General features: G+C 40.4%; 2 protein-coding genes across 4 annotated transcripts in view; one reads left to right on the forward strand and one right to left on the reverse strand.

Annotated features, from left to right (window-relative positions):
* The window catches only part of elp4 (elongator acetyltransferase complex subunit 4), a 59,918-nt gene extending 53,266 nt beyond the window's left edge, over window positions 1-6,652 (reverse strand). The window contains exons 1-2 of the mRNA XM_020632993.3: window positions 6,468-6,652; window positions 4,620-4,655 (exon numbers count right to left, since the gene is read on the reverse strand). Coding sequence (XP_020488649.1) covers window positions 4,620-4,655; window positions 6,468-6,624 — 193 coding nt within the window. The 5' untranslated portion in view covers window positions 6,625-6,652. The remainder of the gene's footprint in view (window positions 1-4,619; window positions 4,656-6,467) is intronic.
* immp1l (inner mitochondrial membrane peptidase subunit 1) lies at window positions 6,638-22,017 on the forward strand. 3 transcript variants are annotated; one of them, XM_065953138.1, is made up of 6 exons: window positions 6,638-6,774; window positions 15,081-15,191; window positions 15,281-15,369; window positions 15,600-15,726; window positions 21,172-21,282; window positions 21,864-22,017. In XM_065953138.1, the coding sequence occupies exons 2-6, from the start codon at window positions 15,087-15,089 to the stop codon at window positions 21,948-21,950; spliced, it is 519 nt and encodes a 172-aa protein (XP_065809210.1). In that variant the 5' UTR covers window positions 6,638-6,774; window positions 15,081-15,086; the 3' UTR covers window positions 21,951-22,017. The 3 variants fall into 3 exon arrangements, with proteins under 3 accessions (XP_065809210.1, XP_065809211.1, XP_065809212.1); XM_065953139.1 differs by having other exon boundaries at window positions 6,685-6,770; window positions 15,074-15,191; XM_065953140.1 differs by lacking the exon at window positions 6,638-6,774 and adding an exon at window positions 13,040-13,062.
* Window positions 22,018-22,962: the final 945 nt, after the last annotated feature.

Here is a 22,962-nt window from a genome sequence, read left to right on the forward strand (position 1 = left end):
GGTTAAAGTATAAGTCAATTTGTTGGCGTCAGGCTAATGGTGAAAACTCTTAACTTCTACAACTACAACGTAAAGTTGGGATTTTGCACAGCAGACTGTGACGTATGATTCCCCGGTGACACTCCGCTCTGGTAGCGTTTATCATTCTGCGATCTCTTGATAAATTCATTTCCTTGTATCCCCAACGCTTTCTTTTCAATGATAAACTTTTTCACTAAGCCCCCCCTACAGGCCTGTAGCACTTTCTATAACTTACTATTAATTTAAAAAAGCATGCTAATTTTCTTTCTAATTTCATTTGCTACAGCAGCCAGTTTGAGTATACTGTTTGCATACTGTATATTCTTCATGCACCCTCTCCACCTTCCTTGGTACACTGATGCAGTAAGGGGTGGCGACTATTCCTGGCCTGCAGCTGCACTGCTAACATTAGCTAGCTCTCAGTGTCAGTAATGTACAGCTTTGTGTAACATGCTTCATAATGTCTATAAAACAGCGAGACATTCTGCCAGTCCGTCCTAATTGAGGGCAAACGTTAGGACGCACTTTGGATTCTACGGGACCTCAGGTAACAGGGAGCTTGACCAGACGCATTCAATATGCAACGTCTGCTAAATGAATCTGAAGAACTTCACGAATGAGTGAAATGACGGAGCTCACATCAACACCAATACATGGAGTTGAAAGAAAAGTGAAACAATGACCAACAACACCTCACTAAGAAAAGAAAGTGCACCACCAAATTTTAAGGAGTCTACAAATCTAAGCAATAAACCTTATGTTAGAAATCTCTCACTGAAAAACATCGCTCACCGTTGTTTTAAATCTATTCATTTACCAGTCACATGCACCACTTCACCAAGCTGACCGCCAATTCTAAAGAGACAATAAAAAAGAATAAGAGCCAATCGTCCGTTTCATCTTAAAAGACCTTCACCCCTACAGCGTCATCAACAATGAAGGCTTTATATTTATGATCGTCACATTTTCTGATAAATACAGTTAGCTGGCCCACACATTTTTCTAGTATAGCATAAATAAATATTTTCTTTGTTTGTTGTATTTACATTATTGCAATCAGCTGATTAAAATCTTTCAACTATAAAGCTTATTTATCTTGAGCACATTTGTAAAATGTTTTTAATGTTGATTTATAATCATTTGCAGCCTATAAGTGGACAGCAGACCGGAGTAGATCCTGAAATAAGCACTCATTTGTAACAAACAGGGAATGTATTTTAAATCAGGGATCGGTTTGAATCCAATTGTTTCCTCAAGAATTGAATTGAATCGTGAAAGATTAACACACCTAGTGAAAAAAGACATTTAAAACAAACATTCCTGATATTTGTTCTCCAGTGATCTTACACTTACTCTAAAAAACACATTTCACTATGTTCTTTTCCATGTTCATGATATTACACTTAAGTGAAAAAAAATGAAAAAGCCTCTTGAGGGACAATAACCATTTTTAACTAATGATAATCTATTTTAATTCCATTCATTGTTAACACTCTCTCCCTGTCCTGTATCATAGATTTTACTGACATACATTGATCTCTCACTAAAAATACTTTTCAGTTTGTTGGAGTCAAAACAAGAGGAGCACTCAAAAAGACCTTTGTTCAGGCCAATCGTCCAGTGTTCTGTGAGATGAAAATCTACAATTCTCTACACGTCTGGAAGATATTTACAGTTATGTCTAAAGATGGTCGTGCTGGGGCTGTAGTCCTTGAAGTGGGCGGCCCAGGTTCGAATCCACCCTGTGGCTCCTTTCCCGCATGTCATTCCCTACTCTCTCTCTCCCTGATTTCCAGCTCTTACCACTGTCCTGTCTCTCCATTAAAGGCACAAAAAGCCCAAAAATAAATCTGAAAAAAAAGAAGATGGTTGTGCTGAGCTGAGGCCTCACCTACGCTGTGAATTTATTTTTTAACACTATTTAAAAAAAAAAAACACATTTGAATTGTTTTTAGTCTGATCTGCCGTATCTTTGACATTATAATTATTAAATACTAACACAACAGAAACCATTGAAGGCATGTTTGTGGTTAACATAAAATTATTCTATCGCTCTTGTTGTACACGTCAACAAGTTTTATTAAAGTCAGCACATTACCGTTTTCCTCAGTAATCGTTTAAAAGAAACAGACACAACGTGAGCTCATTAACACAGGTGAACTACTTTGGAATATAGTCTTCTACATTAAAATAAAATAAAAAAGACTCACACTATGATTATTGTCTTTCAGGGTGTGATACAAAGTTTAGCAAAAACAAAAAAAAGTTCAAAGATAATAGTCAATATTAAGGGATGGTTCAAGGAGAAACATATTTACTTGAACTCATAGAATGAAACCATACATGGACAACATGATAAGAGCTGGAACGCTTTGTTCCTTCTCTTAGAAAAAAAAAACAAAAAAAAAACACTAGAGATGAGAGATCTTCAGACAGCAGCCATACTGGCCTGATCCCCCTCTGGATGACAAATACGGATGGACAGCTCAAGACACTTCAAAGGCAGACAACGACCAGTCTGATAATTTTATGTCTGAGTCTCACAAACAGGCCATCACGGCTAAAGGGGCAGACTGTAGGAGACGACTGCCTGAAACCAACACAAACAAACACACGCTCCAAAACTCCCCCTCCATCGCACTCACCCACCCACACAACAAACCAGACAACACACACACACACACACACACACACACACACACACACACACACACACACACACACACACACACACACACACACACACACACACACACACACACACACACACACACACACACACACACACACACACACACACACACACACACACACACACACACACACACACACACACACACACACACACACACCACACACACACACACACACGTCGCTCTTTCAGAGACAAACACAAGAGAGCTCACACACGCATTTCACCTTTACTGTGTCTCTCATTACCAGATGAAACCAACCGTACATTGATTCACAAAATGGAAGGGAAGAACGCATTAGTGTATAATCACTGACTCCTGCATCGATTGGGGGGGTGAATTAAAGGGCAAAGCAATATCATCAGTTGGTATAGGCCTTTGCTACACACAAATTACAGCTTCAAGGGGAAACAAGACTACCTTAACCTTACTGTCTAGCAGTGCATATAGCCAGGCCTATGATGAATGATAATAACAATAATAATACAGTGAAAGACATTTATGTCCCTAGAAAATCCACTCGCTTTGAATGTACACCCAGAAAAAAAAAAAACTTCTATAACACATCTGCAGATGAACATATTAATTAAGCATCAAAGTAGAAGTGTGAACACCTGGGAATGTAAAAGAGACCTTCAGGTCATCAGTCTATTCGCCATTCTCTAGACGGAGACAAGCGAACCACAAAGAGCCTGAGAACAGACAGACAGCATCATTATCTGTGGCTGAAAAGTGCCACTGGATTCAGTTTTGTGAATACATTTGAAATGCTGTAGCAACATTTTAAAGAGGGTTGATAAAAAGTGGCCAAGAAGCTTCAGGCTAAAATATAACAGGAGAGAGTGGATAATTAGCATCTTCACAGACATAAAGAATAAAGATTTAGTACAACGCTGAAGTTTTTCTAAAGAAAAAGGATCAAAATCAGGTTCAAGGTCTTGAAACTTTTCTGCAGGTGCTCCAGCTAGAAGAAATTAAGGAACAAGGACTCAGGTATTTAATGACTGCTTTAAGGAAAAGGAAAAAACAAATTAAACTTCTCATGTAGCCTGAAGCACAACTGTCTATTATCAGACTGCGGTTGTATATTGTGCAACAACATGGAGTCACATACACTAAGTTCACCACAGGCTGTGTTGCCTGGAGAGTTTGCTCTCAAGATTTTGGTGTGTGATACTAACTTAAATATAAGCACATTTACTCACCAGGGTTTAGCTATAGAATATAACAATCTAATATGATACTCTATTTCCGGTTTTCCTAACCTAGGGGTCACGACCTCATGTAGCTCCTCATGTAGGTCGCATGAAATTCAAATTGGGTCGCCTGAAACTTTTATTTATTGATCATTAAAAAATATATTGTATATTAAAATAAGTGAACACAGGCTACTGTGCATCATTAGCTAATGTCAAAACAAGAAACTTGAAGAGTCTCAGTCTGTCTGCCGTTCATTGTGCAGAGATGTCATCCCAGCCTTTCCTCCTCTGTCCACACTATAAAGGCCTATAGGTGAAAAAGCCTCAATGTGCTCTAAAACAAATTTTTACTTGCAACACAGCAGAAAAAACTATTACATGATTGAAAACAAATTAATGCTCCCAAAAGCTATACGTGTTTTGGATATCTGGGTTGCCAGAGTGTGTATTTGAACTTCGTCCTGTCATACTGTCATAATTGGGGACCTCATGCTGCAATGATAAGGGCAACACAGCTCTCTTAAATATAAAATAATTTGTGTTTTTTATCCTGTTTTTTTAAGCAGCTCCGTCCAATCATAATCCCTTTCCTACCAAAACTGATAGGTTTAAAATTTACAGAGAGATATACAACATAAAGGAGGTTATCCTTGAAACAAATGGGTCATTTCAAACAGTTTTCAATTTGACAAAATGAAAAACTCACCTATGAGAAGTACTGTTCCAACTGCCAACCCACCTCCTGTTTGAGAAATCAAAGATACATATCTGTGAGTTTACTTAAAATATCAGTAAAATATAATAAATAAAGTATTTCTCTGAATCAATGTGAGCCAACTTTGGCGGACTCCTATCTTAAATACTTTCTCTTTTAGGCTCCACAGCTTCATCTGTGTAAGAAAGTTTAAACAGTAGGCAACCACTGACAGTAATGACGTCTTCCTTATATTCAAGTTTCCATTAGGTCATTATGATATTGAACATGAGAGAAGCAACTTTACACTAAAAACAGCGTCGGACAGTCTATGGCTGGGTGTTTTCAGTCTTGATAGCTACAGAACAGCAACATGACATCTAAGGTGCTGCTACTAGGGCTGCACAATCATTTGCAATGTTGTTGTTATTGCGATAGGAGCATTCACAAATCCACATACCAAAAGACTGAATTTACAATCCATTAAGTAAGCAATATTTCTTTACTTCATTACAGTGAAATGAAGCTCAGTCTAGTATCAGCTACTCTGGGAGTCAATTTAGACAATTCAGTGGTCAAAAATTTACTTTTTGGATTTATTTTGGATTCAGGAGAAATATGATGGCAATTGGCTCAGTCTGTAGGGACCTGGGTAGGGAACCAGAGGGTCGCCGGTTCAAGTCCCGGTGTGGACCAAAAATAAGGATGTTGTTCTGGTAGCTGGAGAGGTGCCAGGGTACTTCACAAGTACTGCCGAGGTGCCTGCATGCATAGCAGTGTGTAGCAGCCCCACTCTGACATCTCTCCACTAACGCATGTCCACAGGTCCTGTTTGTACATGTGTGTGAGAAGCATGTCTCTAAAATATCAGAGTGTAAACCAGAATTTCCCTCAGGGATTAATGAAGTATTTCAAAATATATATATATATATATATATATATATATATATATATATATATGTATATTCCTTTTACTTTAGCCACATTATCACACTGCATATTGTTATAGAAATGTTGTAAAATGTCATCGCTTATCACATTTTTCTTCTCAGATCATGCACGCCTATGGTACACCAGCAAATCTTGTTTACAATCCCCTTACAAAGAAATAGAGCTGGTTGTATACAATGCTTCACAGTTTGAATTCTCCTGAAACCATTGGCTCTTGTCCAGTGCAGGTACACACACAGACAAAATATCATTAATCTTTTTAAGTAGAAAATAGGTCTCAAAATACTCACTGAGCATTGCCATCTTTGGGTTTAACATATAAATTAATTATTTAAGTTAAGCAAGTTTGTCATATAATGATTTACACCTGTTGACTACAGTTTGAATCATCTTTCTAAAGTGACATAACTTGAAGAAGTTACCATTACTCTATCAGTTTTGGGGCTTTTAAATGTCACATGGCATAATACATCTACTCAGACATTTAATTTATAAATGAAGATACATTCCTGTTATACTGAATGCATGCTTGTGTGCTTAGTTTGTACTTTAATTATGAAAAAGACCAAAGTTCAGGTGACACATATATGTATAAAACTTAACATATATTCCCTTTCGTGGCATTTTTTTTGATACCAATGTAAAGTTATTAAACGAAAAGGTTCAGTCAAAACATGCCTGAAATCTGTTTTCTACAGTTCCCAACATGCTACATTTACCCTCCCTGTAAAACTAGTGTAGTTACTAGAACCCCGCAGTGTGTGTTATTTCAAAGAATTACTTTTTGACAAATTAAACTCAGTATGGATTTGTTTCTAACTTGTCAGGCTGACTGTGCATCGAGAAACCGAGTTAGCTTGCACAGCTGGTAGCTAATTGTAGCTAGCAGCTGTAAACAGTAAGACTGACCGAGCAGATAGTCCAGGGACGTGACACCAGTCGAGACTAACAGTTGTCCATTTTGAACCGACGGTCTGGTACCAGCTATAGAGATTAATTTGCTCCTTGTTTTCTTCTGGAAACTCGTCACTGAGGGTTTCCCCACACCGCTCATGGGAGCCGCCATACTGTTTGGAATGCAGTGACGCCGCTACATGAGTTGTCCAATCAAATCAGACTTCCGTGGCGCTTGACCAATGAGAGTAGCGTTTGTTACGGAGTAGAGTGTAGCCTGTGTGGGACTGTCAAAAAGGAATCCCTGAATCTCTGTTAGTTGGTAAGTAAAGCTCTGTTGATTAATAAAGGTCGCTTGTTATATCTTTACCATGTTGACACAATAGTTTGTGGGCTAACTTCTGTATATAGGCTTAAACTGTCACCTGAAGCCTGGCATCGTGCCGCTATGACCTTGTTGGTCCACAACATTAAGAGAGACAGGATATCATTTAACATATATACACATATACTCAGCTCTTTAAAACCTGTTCGTGTTTGTTATCTATATTTGTATGAATACCACATAACGGGTAAAATAGCTGTGCGTACAGTTTTATATGATTTAAATGTAGGACGTGAGAAGAAAAGGATATATCACGCCATGATACCATCCTTACTAATGTTATCAGATGAACACCTGAATGCATCATTTTCAGTCGAGGAAAAGGTCGATTTATACTAAATTACTAAATCTGTTTGATAATCTGAGCGTTTACATAGGCTACAGTCTATGGTTTCAATTCAATTCAAAGAACTTTATTTGTCCCCAGGGAGCAATTCAAAGATACACAGAGGAGTAAATTAACAACAGTGCAGGTAGATGAAACATTTTAACCTAAATGCGGTGTCAATTTAAATACAACTTAAAGCTGAGACTTAACTTAAAAATACAAAATAGGAAAGAGTAGATATAAGTGGACAGTGATCGGACTAACAGATGTAAACAGATGTAAACAGAACTATGTGCAGTAAACGAGAAATAAATATAATACAGAGTTATGTGCATGTAGGCAAATACTAAATGATAAGTTAATAAGGTGCATGGTGAATAATGGAACAAGACATTTAGGTGACTTAAATTAAATGTATGTGATAAAAGGCCATAACGTTCACTAAGTGGACATCTTTAGAAGCAGTAAGCCTTTTTTTATTCATAGCACCTCAACATTTATAAAAAATAAACATTCAATTTTAAATAGAAGATACATACATTACTTCAAAGTCACAATAATACTACAACAACTGAATAGCTACATTTTACAATACTTTATATTTATATGACTTGCAACTTTACAGTATAGGCTATACATATAGCCTGATAAAGTAAATAGTGAATTAATTCAAGTAAATCATATTACTTTTAAAATCCCAATCTTTGATTATTTTATTTTAACAGTGTATCAATGGTCACATTTGTTGTTGGCTGCAGTTCATCAATGCATTAAATATTTAGCTGTAAGACATTAAATAACAGTTGCTTCTCCTCATAGTTCCTCTTCTATTGTATTCAATCTGGTCAAATATATTACCTTTCAAAGCATGGACTTTGTCAAACAGAATAAGTAAATCTGACAGTCTGGTAAACAGCACCCTTTGGTCATGGTGAGTCATATGTAATGTGATATAATTACTAGGTCATTGATTGTAGATGTACAAGAGCATCATAACAGCTTTGCATGTTCATGTGCAGCAGCACTGTGTACATTTCTTTATGTGTATTTGTGTGAGTCACTTCAATGGTTACATTCAGGTAAAAGGGCTCATCAGGTGAAAAGGTGAGATGAGGATCACTGCAAGCAGACATTAAGAAGCCTCTGTGAGTTTGCAGAGCTCTCTACAGCATCTCCTGAGTGTCACTCAAAGTTTTATAACAGGCTTTACATTGATAATGCCAAAACAAACTATTTTGGATTACATCTGCTTTACAATACCTTTCTGAGGCTATACTGATGCTGACATTTATGTTGACGATATTATTATTATTTGTTTAAATATCAGGAAAAAATGGCATTCAAATATCCACTTTTTGCATCATGAAATTAAGAATTGCACCCAGGGATGGAAACAAGCAGAATGAACACAATCAATACACAATTTTGTAAGTTTATCTACCACCAAAGCAATGGTTTTTTTAACACTTAATGACTTAATATTATTTTATAAAGAAGTTGTTTCAGTAAGATAAGTCACTGAATAGACTAACATAATAAATGTTGTGTTTTCCACTGGCAGGTACCCCTTATTGAGTGTACTTACACTTCTAAATTATTGCACCTAGATTGAAGAAGTGTCAGACAAAAATATTGAGTGTTTGGAAGAACTGTTAAGTGACCTGTGAGAGTGACATGAGGAAAAACCCCAACATCAGACCCTGAATTCTACATATGAATATATACTGAAAATAACAGTCCATGATCATATATATATATATATATATATATATATATATGTATGTGTAATTCTTTGTGCTGTTCATAACTAACAGAAGTTAAAACAGGTTCAGCCTGACATGTTCATTGTAATGTGTGTAATGCAACACTCTGTCAGTAGACCTTCTTCACTGGAGACATTTCTAAATGACAGTGAAATAGAGGATGGATAAAGTCTATTAAGCTACTTTAATAATATGGTAATGATATTGATTTACTATCACACTATAGAATAGAATCAAGGCATTAATAATGTGTTTTAGTAACACCTGCCTTGTCTGTCTATGTGGTATGAAAACGTCTGCAGTGAGAAAAATGGTAATCTGCTCACAGGGGATAGGCCACTTTCTTTTGGACTGCATAATGTCCACTCTTAATAGCAGCTGACTGATGAGTGATCGGTGTAATCCTTAAGACAGCTGTAAAAAGCTTTGTGAGACAGAGGGAGGCCAGAGGCAGCACAAGATCACAGGATACTGTAAGGCTCCAGAGGAAGCAACAGCCCCAACTGCTCACTTTACAAATGCTCTCAGCAGAGGCAGTCCTGCTGTTTTGACAGCACTGTTGAGACTTATATGTGCTGACAGGAGACCAAAGGAATATATCATGACTGACAACACTGGGCATTGTGGAAAGCCTATACCAGACAAATAAGATGCGCTGACTGACCTGCATCTTTGCTTCAGCAGTGCATGTGCAAGATGAAGGAAGCACAACGCTGTGGAAACTTTCTCCACATGCTCCGCTCAGTGCCCGTCACCTTGTTTCCATTCTTTTATAAATCCTGACTTAACCCCTGGGCTCCGGAGCACAATTCAGTTTGTAGAAGTGTAAACATAGCAGCCTGATTCTGCAAAAAAATAACACCGTTTGCCACCTTTTTTTATGTGCCATATATGCATGTGTATGTGTGTGTGTTTTTGTAGTGTTTTTGTCACTTTTACCAGCCTCTCTATCTGATTGAGCTATATAATGGCAGCAGTCATAACATGTCAGACCTTTCCTGGTCAGACTGTTTTGGTTTCTGTATTCGAATTCTGCAGTTGTTGTAAAGCTGCGGGAAGCAGTTGACTTTTTGCGTCTGGGGATTGCGAGATTATCAGCAACATGCACTGTATTTGTTTTGTCAGCGTTGAAGGTATAGAGTGATAAGTCTAAGTCTAAGGGCACGAGGACAAGCATAAGATGGGTTTGTAAAACGTTTGTTAAGGGACTTTTCCATTCATTCAGCGGAGCGTACTTGGAATAGCTTTTTTATGATTTCCTGAGATTTGTTGCAGGAGTTGTGAGTTACCGAGAGCCATATTAAGCTTGACCTTCAGGGTAAGAAAAAATAGACACTGACAAGTTTTGCTTAGGTCGAGGTGTCTGTCATTGGCCAGTGTTAAAGTGTAACAGGCTTTGTCATGAGCGGGTCACTGCAGAACACAAACTCCTTTGTGAATCTGATACAACACCAGATAAGATCTCTCTATTCTCTCAGCACCAGCCCCGCACCAGGCATTCGCTTGTGGTCAATACAATAAGGCTTAGCGGCTGATTTTTCCATTCTATATAATTGGCTGGGGACTCTGTCAGCCCACACTTCCTTTCAATTCATAGCAGTTGTATTCATATCACTTGGCTATTATTTGCTCTGGCTGACCCATTGATTGCAGGTTTAAACCCTCAGCTCCTCAAATAGTATTCTCGCTCAGCTGTTTCACGGCTGTGTTGCCGTTAGCAACAATGAAAAGAGCAATATGGAGATCAGTCGCCTCAATTAAGCCTGTGATAGAAGGCAGACCTGGAAAAGATGGGGGCGAGACATATACTCTTGTGAGCGGGACTTCTACATCTGTCACTCTCCATCCGGCCAGGTGTCTGTGTCTAAATCAGCAGGATTATCTCAGATTGGACTGATAGTTGAAGCAGACCCCCCTGGTAGCCGAACCTCCTCCTTTTTTATGGCTCACATTAAGATCAAATCAAGCTCTGCGCAACAGGACTAACGCCCCACCTTCCTCTGCCTTCTGCTGCCCAGAGGAAGACATCAGAGGTGGGATTGGTCCCCGCTCCTCCAGACTCCCTTCCATCTGGGATCCTCAGGGAGAAGACGAATATCTGACAAGGGGCTTGTAAGCCTCTTAGCCCCCCTGTTGCTCAGCTCTCTCTCAGCCCATGTTTGCCTAATTTAGTTGTGTAAGGAGTCCACTGCAAGGCCCTTATGCGCCGTTTGGATAGAGATTCTCTTTGTACTTCTAATAGACTGGACATGTATATCAATTAACACGACTCAGCCAATGGCGGGCTCAAATCTCTTGAGACGCTCAGCGGTAATTCCTTTTTTTGAACACTTCCTTATGGCTTCAATAATATGTGTTTAATTCAGTGTCAATGCTGATTGACGTTATCCACTGATCTACGGTGTGCATTCTTCTCTTTTCCTCTTGCCGTTTCTACATTAGCTCACTTTCCATCAACATAATTCTGTTTTTTGTGAACATCAGAGGAAGATGTTAATATAACAATTTGATGCTTATACAAGTAAAAAAAAAAAAAAACAGTTCAATATATAAGTGACTCTTAAATAAAGACATTGCATTCATACAAGTTTCCTTTGAATCAAAAAGAATCGTATGTGCGTGCTAAGAGTTTGAATTATTGGAATTTCCTCAGACTTAAAAGTGTTTCCAAGGTCATGTTATTGTTTTCATAAAGCATCGCATCTGATGATTTGAAAGAGCAACAATTACTTCCTCAATTTGAAGACAAACTGAGTCGTGGATGTGTCGGCCAAAACATCGCTCATGAAGCCACTTTTATTCGTTGGTGAAATACACCTCATCACTTTGATTGCACCTGTGTCTTAAACTGAACACACAAAAGTGCTTTTGACAGCTGGCAGAACACAGTGACAGGCTCCGCACTATACTGCTGCATTTTATTGTCATGTATTGGAGGGGGAAAAAAAACACAAAAAACAAGTTCTCTTTTTTTCCTCTTTCTCTTGAGATCGCTCTGCCTCAAGTGAATGACGCTCCCTTCAGTAAGAGGATCACAAAGTTAAACACACAATGCGGTGTTACCGACGGCTGCTATTCATTTGTGATCCCCCCCTCGTTTCCTCACTGTAGGGCTGAGCTGTGACCGCGGGAGGCCGGTGACCACAGATGGTTCTGCAGAGAGGGCTGCGCTGACTTTCTTTGTTTTCCCATGAACATGTTTGGCGTGTAATCCTGGATTAACAGAGAGACTTTGTGTTAATTTACAGCTGTAATAAAGCATTCAATTAATGTTGATACACACATGTGCTGGGTATTAGGGGGGAAGAGATAGTGTGTGTGTGTGTGTCGCTTGACTCTTTGCTCAGGGGAATTAGAGGTAATAGAGATCCAATCAGAGGTCTCTGTGGATGTCCACCTCCTTCTGAATCCCAGAGGAGTCACTGCAGCTTATATATATACACTTTGTATGAAACACATAGGTAATGCTATTGTGTGTGCACATTCACACCACATGTGCACACACACTATCAATGGCAGAGGGTGCCTTAGAAAACCAGGCGGCTGCATATGGACTCTCTTGATATCAGTCACTGGCTGTGTGATCTTGTTATGCAAAGTCCCTTAATCCCTACCTATGATGAATGCGCACTGGAATGGAGGAAGGGGTGGGGGGGGGGGGCTGAAACAGAGATATGAGGGCAGCTGTAAGGGAGGCTGTCCACTGTGCTCTGAGAATAAGTGCTAGCAAAAAATTTTGATCCCCCCCCCCGTCACCCCAGCCTGGCTGAAAGAAGAGAGTGAATTACAGTACAGCAATGATAGACAGAGACGCTGGTGGAAGACAAATAGAGCCGAACATGTCACCTTAGTGCAGACCTGAGATTCACATTAACCTTTATACCCCTTGCTTCCCAACAGAGGAATTATAGGGCCAGAGGTGCTGTTGCAGCAGCTGTGGGAGGACTGAGTTTATAGTTCCTCAACAAGAGAAACGGAGCAGACTGTGACTGCAAAGGGGGGGCACCTCATTTGGGCCCTGTGCTGAGCTCACATACGTCCACCTTCACCTGCTCACAGAGGCAGAAGAACGCACGGGGTTGCCAGGGGTGATCAGAAAACAGAGGAAAGAGCGGAGTAGCGGCACATGAGGAGGTAAAAAGATGGAGTTGGACTTTTTTGGATCAGAGACGATGCCGAATGGGCCAAAGAGGCAAACTAAGGATGAAAGAAAACGTAGAGGGTTTAATAGTGGAGTATATGGTTGGCATGGAGGAGAGCGTATTGTGTGTGTGTGTGTGTTTGTATGTGTGTGTGTGAGAACAGTGGAGGGGGGTAATGGGATTAGGGGTAACACCTTTGGCAGAGCTGGGAGAGCCACCTGACACCCGGTCTGTTGGGGACCTGGGGAGATGAGGGGGAGCAGTGGTAGTGGTGGTGTTGGGGCAAAGGGAGAAATTGGGGGTCTAATCCGTGTCCATCTTTGGGAAGTCATTCCCAGAGCTCTGAGGATTTGGGGCTTTGGTTTCCGCTCTGCTTGCTTTGGTTAATAATACCCTGGGAGGGAGAGGAGACATGGAGAGAGAAAGAGGGGAAAAGACAGAAGGAACCAGGGGGGACGGAGGAAAAGATTTCTTTACCCTGCGGTAGACTGGCAGGACAGCGGCCTGAGATAAAAAAAAAAAAATGTTTCAACTGCAGACTAACCTCTAAGATAAGCTGTATCTAAACCGGTTCCCATTCTAATATTTTCTTCTTGTATGTTTTTTTTTTAAATAAGCCATGAGATTTTTCTATTTAAATTGTTTTTAGTAACCTCTTGTAATGTCACTCCAACAGATTGTGCTAACTGCACGTCACTGATCTGACCAAGAGACAGTGTAAGACTCTCACACTGACAATTATTATTCTTTCTTTCACCATAAAAACAAATCAGATTTTTCTTTTTTACAACAGCTGGCTTCTTCTGCCCATTAAAAACAATCTCTTCTCGGTATCAGTTGTTTGGTTTGAGCTTGCTAGCATCAAATTGACGCGACACAACAAACACACTTAGGCACCTGATGTCACAGAGTGAATGCCGTGTTATTTGTGTATGGACAGATGTCTGTCATCAGGGCCGATATCAGCTGATACTGATGTTCAATACACTACATCGATGCATTGCTGACACTTGCTAGCTTTCACTAACATAGCACTCTCCAGCAGCAACACCGTGTTGATATCTGATATCGTCCGTGTTGATGAAATCAGTTCTCTTATGTTTCTCTAACACTGTAGTCGCCAATTGCAGCCATATTACATCCATTTAATGTGATGTGTTATCGTCTTTAGAAGAGAAGAAGAATTGGTTTCTGGTTAACCAAGTATGTTTTGTGGAGGGGCTAATAATTAGCAGAATCAGAAGCATTTCTAACAATGGTTAAGGTAACAGAACAACTCAAGCTGTATCTTTTCTTCTCTTTATCTCAGTTTTTATCTCTTACACGTGTATGTGTGTGTAGGTGAGCACGCGCACACACAGTGCATAACACTTGGTAAAGATTGACTCACTTTCTTCTGTCCATCCAACAGGTTGCAGCTTGAGTAAAAGTCAATAACCTGAGTGTGGCTGGGATGTTTGCTAAGAGGACACGCAGATAGTCCTCATGTGTGTTTGTGTGACGGAGTGTTTGCAGGGCAGGTGGGTGGGTGGGGGGGTAACTGAGGGTGTCTTTGTGTTTCTATGGTGCTGACAGAAGTTGATAACCGCTCTAATGATTGTGGTGGTGGTGGTGGAGGCAGAGCAGTGTCAGGGACACGCTGCAGAAAGTGCAGAGCTGCTCGGCTGGACGTGTCACAGTTTCTGTGTTTGTCCATCACCTGAGCGCGAGGTGTTGATTGGTCCATCCTACACGGGGTCAAAGAGCGGGGCAGTTTTCAGCTGTGAACTGGCCGCTCAGCCCCTGAGAATGAAACACCAGGAAAAGTGCCATCTTAGCAGTAGGCCAACTGTGACAATCCTGTCGACACCTCTAAAAATTAAACCCCCGTACAGCTTTTGTTTTTAGAGATCCTCTGAGGGACTTAAGCCTACCATAAATGGGTCACACACTTAGTCATGCACCAGCACTGTGCTGTATGTATAGAGCATTGGATAAATCATAGACCATGTTTCTGTATTTTTGTTGTAGGTGGAGATGTTCCGCCGTGTGTTGGGGACGACGCTGGGCTTTGTGGGCTACACGGTCCAGTATGGCTGCATTGCTCACTGTGCCTTCGAATACATCGGAGAAGTTGTTGTGGTCTGTATTCTTATTATTATAACACAGTGAATGACTGATCTTTCTTTTTTATAAAATGAAAAACTACATTTTGTTGTTGTTCTGTTCAGTGTTCAGGTCCATCCATGGAGCCGACCATTGTCAACCATGATATTGTCTTCTCTGAGCGGATGAGTCGTCATCTCTGCAAAATAGAAAAGTAGGTTCCAGTTGCCAGATTCATATGACGGAACACAAAATTCTGACATGTATTGAAACGGGTTTTTATTCACTGGAAGACTGATTGAGACATTTTTCCTTTGGATACTCTTTTAAAAAAGTAAAATTTAAAAATGGCAACAATTTCCTACAAAGATACGTCATAACTGAATGTGATGTTTTTCATTTTACCATTTGAATTATTGTCACTGTGTTTATGTTCTTGTACAGGGGGGATATCATAATTGCAAAGAGTCCATTTGACCCAAATATGAACATTTGTAAAAGAGTGATTGGGTTGGAAGGTGACAAGGTCTGCACAAGTGCCCCTTCAGATCTATTCAAAGCCCACACATATGTGAGTATGTTTTCTTTTTTCATGCAAGTTGTTCAGAGTGCTCAAAGTTCTCTCTTTTATGCATCCTGTGATTTTCTGCGGATCCAAAAAATTCCAGGTGCCAGTTTTCCTGTTTTGTTCGCAATAAACACAAATCTCTGGAAGAGAAAGGGGTTAAAAATATGCAGGGAGATAGCGAAATGAGAAATGCATTTCCTACAAAACACTTGATAGTTGAGTGATTCTGTGCATAATGCAAAACTGTCTCTGGGTTTCTTTTTTGTTTTACTTTGTGTTTGTGCCGCTTGTCCATACACTATTATAGTTGTTTACATTTTAGACCGCACACATCCATTTTGTGTCATTGGTCAAAATATCAGCTTTTGACAACACCTATATTTCCTCAGAACAGTGATAAAACCAGAGAGTGAGCAGGGGTTCTGCTGCTGAAACCACTGTCATTGCTTTTCTATTACTACTCTCCCCAACGCCCACAGCTCAGGCCTGCAATCTCTCTGAAGCCTGTTAGAGTTAGTGCCAGCCGAGTGGACACACTGATGGGTGGGCGGAGGTGTGTCTGTGTGTGTGTGTCTGTGTGTGTGTGTGTGTCTGTCTGTGTGTGTGTGTGTGTGTGTGTGTGTGTGTGTGTGTGTGTGTGTGTGTGTGTGTGTCTGTGTGTGTGTCTGCAAACCAAAGGTTGCATTTATGTTGCATGTTTTTGAATTTTTTGTGTTTTTTATAGACTGTGGGCAGACTGTTGAATGAGTTCAGCGAAACATAGCATAAGGCCGAGCCTCTAAGTGTCATTCAACAAATCAAATGGGGAAATAAAAAGGTTTCCTCTTCGGCTAGCTTCACCTCCACATACACAGGACTGACTTTGTGATGGACGACATCATTGCCTTGGGATACTTGATCCCAGTAAGTTTTTTGACTTCCTTTTTTTGGATGCTTGTATGTTTCTCTAACAACAGATCATACCAGAATAAACGGACCCCCCCTTTTTGACTGCATGCACTATAGCAACTTCACTAAAGTCCACTATGAGGTTCAAACAATTTGAGAATGGGGCTCTGTGGCCTAGTGGTCATTTCTAGAGCCCCATGTACAGAAGCTGTAGTCCTCGAAGCGTGCAGCCTGTGTTCATGTCCGACCTGTGGCTCCTTTGCTGCACGTCATTCCTCACTCTCTGTCTCCCTGATGTCTGACTATATCCATAGTCCTGACTAAATAAAGGCATAAAAGCCGCACCCACCCCACACACACACAAACACAAAAAAAAATGGAATTCACAGATGTAAGATATCACATCAGTCATTGTTTGACACAATTAAATACAAGGACCTTTTTCAATGCATGAAGTGAAGAAGAGAACAAGTAACTGTACCATGTAATCTGTATTGTTTGGCTGTTTTTCTTCTTGTTTTCATTCAAAAATGTGTATTATGGCTTCTCAAAGTGTATAGATTTCTTATCTTAGCTAATCCAGTTCTCAAAGATATTTATCAACAATGATAAAAATAAAGAAACACTTTAAATTCACACTTTAAATAACTGGACAACGAGCATATTTAGCATTTTTGCTTTATTTAAAAAGCATAAAACTGTTGGTCATAGCGGGGGGGGGGGGGGGGGGGGGGCTTTGTGTACATTTTATAGAGATAGAAAAGTGGATAGAGCCGGAAATCAGGGAGAGAGAGAGAGAGAATGAAATACAGGAAAGGAGCCACAGGTCTGATTCAGACGCTGCCACAGACCACAGCCTCCATACATGAAGCGGCGCACTAACTACTACTCAGCCGGTTCCCCCTTCATAACAGATTTTGAATTTACCTGTCGAGCTGTTTGATTGATTACTCGCTTGTTTAAGGTGCAGGTTACAATATGATGAAGAGGAAATGACTTGTGTAGTTTCACCACATCAGAGTGTTTTTATTTATCCACTTCTTTAGTTCAGTGTTCTAAATTCTGCTCAATAATATTTATTACTGTTTTATTTGATCATCTATTTTAATTTTGTGTGTGTTTTTTTACGGGTCCATCAATTTCTCAGAAAAGCTACAACTGAAGCGACAAGTTGACATCCGATCCAATCTTCAAATTTCAAACAGGGTTAAAAAAAAAAAACAGGCTGAAACTAATTTTGCGAGAAAATACTGATACTTTCTCATTATGAAGAGTTATGAAACTCTTTCCTTTCCCGTTTTATATTTTAGATCCGGTAGCAAACAGGACTCAGACTCATGGCCGAGGAGGAGGAGAGAGAAACAATGATGTTTTGGTTTTGCTATTTTAGTAGGAAAAATTCCCCTCTTTCTGACTGTACTTTTATAAACAAGAGGACAAGAAGATGCCTACATCTCAGGCCCTGTTCTAGAAAAAAAAGACTTAGGGTGCAGCTGAGATTAAAGGGGCTGCAGCAGCTACAGTGACTGGCATCAGCAATGGAAAATAGTGTAGGTGTTATGCTTCCTGCATGTGTTCCCTGGTGAACAGACAGGTCACGTGCACTTGTCATGACCATCAGATCATGGATGATGTAAACATGATGGGAGTCACTGTTGTCACCTGAAAGCCTTGATTCCTCATGTAATAATAAAAAAATAAACTATTGTTATTTTTTTTCATCCGTTTGATTGAGGCTGCAGAAATGTCAGATGCGGGTGCAATGCATGCTTTTGCACCCTTATTGAACAGGGCCTGCTCCATCTTAAAAAACACCAGAAATGTGTTCCTCTTTGCAGCTTTAAATTGGTGTGAACAACTGTGCTAAGCTGATTTTCAATTTGCATTACTCTTAATCTACGATCCTAATAAATGCTTTCCCATGGTAATATTTTTTAACACCCAGGAGCAAAATGACTGACTAGCTGATAAAATACCCGCTGTTCACATCACTGTTTGGCCTCCCTCTGGGAGTTTTCTTTCCCCAGAGGCTGTATGTGTTTGTGTGGGACTGTTAGAACGGTGTGAGGCGTTATGGGTGGACCTGTAAAGACGAATTTCTGAAGGTGGTGTTAGACCCTGTCATCGCCTCTTTTTTTTGTTCTGACAGACAGGCAGGTCCTCTCCACCCTCAGAGCTTTAACAGCAGACTAATTGCCCTGTCACCTTTTAGGAATCATTTCTTTGTCTGAGCTATTGTGTCAAAACAATGACACTTGATCCCTAATATTATCGCAAAGAGAGCGGGAGAGGGTGACAGACAGACAGGCAGAGAGAGAGAGAGAGATATGAAATGTCCTCATGCGTTCTGTTCTAGTAAACACAGAAAGAGATCTATGGTGAAAGGTGGACTCTCCTGTATGTATTTCAAGCCAAATTTAATTCTCCACCATAATCATGTTAACTTAATGAGCACTGTAATGGTGCGGCTGTTAAACAACACACCTCCACGGCGAGGAGAGCTCGAGTGTCAGAGCTTCTCGACACTTCTCTGACAGGTACACAAGGCCTCATGTCTACACAGCCTCCCAGCACAGGACTGGTACAATCGCTGCCATCCATCAAAGTGACTCCACATCCAAAGACGATGTGTTGGGCCTTCATAGACCTTTTGCAATCTGTGTGGTTATAAAAAAAAACATCTGTTGGTGTCAGTCATGTCCAAACCACATGCTTGTTCTGTTGAGGTGGTAAAATAACGAATGGTTTCCTCACCGTTTGTATGGAGAGACTTCTAAAAAACAAGTTAGTGAGTCGCTCACATTTTTTATGGCTTTCTGGAGGTGCTTGACTCTGCAGTTGTCTTTCAAACGCAGAGTCAAGGATGCTGCATCCTCGTTACACCTCTGCTTTGCATCAACATATTTTTGATTTAAAGGTTTGCCTTTGACTTAGTGTTGTTTTTTTGGTTGTTTTTTTTACTTGTTCACACACCTGCAACTTGCAAGCTGATATGCGAAAGCTTTTATCCTCTGTTTGACCACCGTGCATCTTGTCAAGTTTCAGAGCTCTTCCCTTTCTCACTTTTTTTCAAAGACTGCCTGGTGGATCCTCAAGGAGCTTTTTTCTCTTTGCTCAGGTTTGGGTGTGAGGCCCATTCGTTTCAACGAGCTCAAAGAATCTGTGCGTTTTTTTTCACAGATTTGAGAAGAGGAAAATCTCTCGTTCTTTTTGCTGTTGTAAATCAGATTGATTAGGGATAGATGTATCCATTCTGGATTACTAATGGAGCTGAAGGGATGTCAAGAGCAGCGATGAAGAGCTTCTTCCTCAGTGAGAAACAGTGTCAGTGCAGCGGTTTCACCAACGTCTGGACAGATGCTTGAGGTGTTGTAACCACATCTTTGTGTCTGCAGTATGAGCACAACAAGATGTTGTTTGTTTTTAACAGTAGACGAGGAGAAACAAGGGGTTCTGGTTTGGCAGATGACAAACGGTGGTGCATCTTCTTCCTGTGCTTGGGAGCCAGCATATGTTACCATGTTAATGAGGTGTAATGGTGGGAATCCAGCATGCTGACATATGGTTCTCAGATGACTCCTTTAATGATATTCATTTGTGTCGTCGTTATTCACCGAGTTGTTTACCTCGTGTTAGGTCAACATGTCACTGGCTCGTGATTATGTCACATCATCTGTCTCAATTATCCGCTATAAAACAAAACGCGGCATCTCACAGTAGGACCGAAGAGTCCAATCAGAGAAGCCGGGTGACAGGAATAAGGGGAACTAGCCGGGGCGAAGACGTGACGTCAGGATTCTGTTTCTTTATTCATGTTATTCTCTTTCCTCCACTGGACTTTTGCCGTTAAAAAGTTAGGCAACACAAAAATAGACTCGTGGATTGTGATGCCCATTATGACAATATAATGTGTTGTTGATCCTGTCTGCACATATAGGGGGGACAGCGCACTTAATTAGGGCCTTGACAAGCCTACTCTCCTAAAGTGATGAGATTAATCATAATTGGTGTCACTGTGAATTAGAGCCCGCTCGGATGACCGCCCCACTGGCAGGTCGGACCGCGGTGGAGACCCTTGGACACTGCTGCTAGCCGCAGCTTAGCCCTCTCCAGCTCCCTCTTTTCCTCCCTCTCTCTCTCTCTCTCTCTCTCTCTGCCCTGCTATCTCAGGCCCCTCTCTTGCTCTGCCCTCCCTGGGTAAGAGGGGCGCAGATCTCAGCCAACAGCCTAATGACCCCGTTTGAAGTTCCTCTAAATCCCCCCCGACCCTGCCCGTTACCCATGACCCCTCTCCTAAGACGGTTCGGGGTTAAAGAGGGACAGGCAGGTTGACGTTAAGATAGACTGAGGAGGGAGGACTGGCTTAAGCCACTCATTGAGGGCAGGGGGTGGGGTTAAGGTAGATTGGGACAACATAATAGGTCAAATATCTTTTACATGCTAAAGTTAGGTCGTGCTTCTTGATTTCCTTTCTCTTAAATTGTTTGTTGTGGGATAAAACTGCTGCATTGTAATCATTTTCTGCCCTCTCTTCATGTGTGTGTGTGCTGATATTTTCAGGTTCCAAAAGGCCACGTATGGCTAGAAGGGGATAACCTTAGGAATTCCACTGACTCAAGGAGCTATGGCCCAATTCCTTATGCCCTCATCCGAGGGCGGGTTTGCTTAAAGGTAAAAGAGGAGACACACTGTTTTCTTTTAAGTATTGAAAAAGTGTTCATTTGCATAATCAAGAAGCTATTTTTGATTAAATCCCTCATCTGTGGACTGTAGTAGTGTTAGCTGTGCAGCTTCAGCACCATCAGTCTACGATGATTTTTTTTTTTTTTCATTTGGTTTTTGATTAGTCCCTCATGGCCATTTGAAGCACAATTCAGAGACGTGAGTCAGTTGGAAGTTCAAAGCAAGTGTGTCTGATTGACCAAAGCCTGGACAACATATTGTGTAGCTTTCCATTCTGCCGTGTTGTCACGTCACTGGATGTCATAGCAACCATGACCCTGGAAAACAGGTCAGGCAACCTTCTGTCCATCTGATTGGACAGCGGCACTCCACTGGAGGCCCTAGAACCACAGCTGATGAAATAACAAGATCATCAGACACATGCTTAAAAGACACATTAGCAAATGTGTCCAAGAAGTGTGATAGAGTGTCCTGCACTATAGTTTCAGGTCGTTAGTTTTTATTATTAATTGAGTCTTATCTCTGTTTTAACACATTGTTTGTCTCTCTGTCCTTTGTCTCCTACACAGCTCTGGCCGCCACATAGTTTTGGGACCCTCAGTGAAAGCCCAAGCAGACAGATCATTAAACCTCAGAGAAACTCGGACTCAGATTGATTCATTTAGTTTGTTTATTCAATGTGACACTTTTTTGAATAAATCTGATTTTTATTTATCCCTTTAAGTGTTTTTGATTCAATCATGTTATTTTACCAGGCTAGGACCACGTTATTATTTGAGGTATTTTTTGTAGAAAAACCACCAAATAATTCCTCTTTAATAAGTCAAATGTTTTCCTCTCTTCTGACTGACGAGGCTTTGTCATGTGGCTGTGTGTTGTGTTGGCTGTAGCTGTGCTGTAGCAGCAGCATTGCGTGAGCAGCAAAGAAAAGCTGCGTCTCTGTGGAGCTGCTAATGGGAGAGAGCGGGCAGAGGCATAGAGTAGAGGCTCAAGGTTTATGTCTGGGATCTTGCTCATTTACTGATAAAAACACACTAAAGACAAAATCATACCCAACATTACATGTGTTTAAATGAACATATTTTGTTGGTTCTCTTACTGCTCTTTAAAACTGGAAAGCCTGTCTAAATATACAAACTGGCCTCAGAAAAGACATTCCCTTAAAAATGATGTTATTAGTTCCATGTTTACCCTTCTTAGTATTATGGTAAAACAAAAGCTCTCTTATTGTTGAATATTTCATTAGGCTGCCAAGCCAATTGAAAAAATGTTAACATTTCCCATTTAACCATACAATATTAATAAGCACTTAGTAAGGGCCTGCCTCACCACTGAACACATTGTGTGTGTGTGTGTGTGTGTGTGTGTGTGTGTGTGTGTGTGTGTGTGTGTGTGTGTGTGTGTGTCTCACACTCAGTTTGTTACATGCACATAGGACACAGTTTTATGGTTTTAAATATCATGCTACAGTATCCAAAAAATATTATAAGCACACTTACTCTAAATATCTGCTTCAGAAAAAAAAAATTATGGTTATACCTTAAACTTTTTTTGACATTTTTTTTTTTTTTGACAAGTCGATGACCGCAAAAAAGACACAAACTCAAATTTGAGAAAAAAGGTACCAAGAAAGAACCCAAAAGAAACATTTGACCCACACACTAAATA

The sequence above is a fragment of the Labrus bergylta genome, chromosome 3 (assembly GCF_963930695.1).
Source record: "Labrus bergylta chromosome 3, fLabBer1.1, whole genome shotgun sequence".
Classification (NCBI taxonomy): Eukaryota; Metazoa; Chordata; class Actinopteri; order Labriformes; family Labridae; genus Labrus; species Labrus bergylta.

Excerpts from the sequence above, each read along its gene's own strand:
- immp1l (XM_065953138.1), top strand. The coding sequence starts at position 15,087 with ATGTTCCGCCGTGTGTTGGGGACGACGCTGGGCTTTGTGGGCTACACG. Across the intron at positions 15,192-15,280 it reads ACATCGGAGAAGTTGTTGTG|TGTTCAGGTCCATCCATGGA; the intron begins GTCTGTATTCTT and ends TGTTCTGTTCAG. Across the intron at positions 15,370-15,599 it reads CATCTCTGCAAAATAGAAAA|GGGGGATATCATAATTGCAA; the intron begins GTAGGTTCCAGT and ends GTTCTTGTACAG.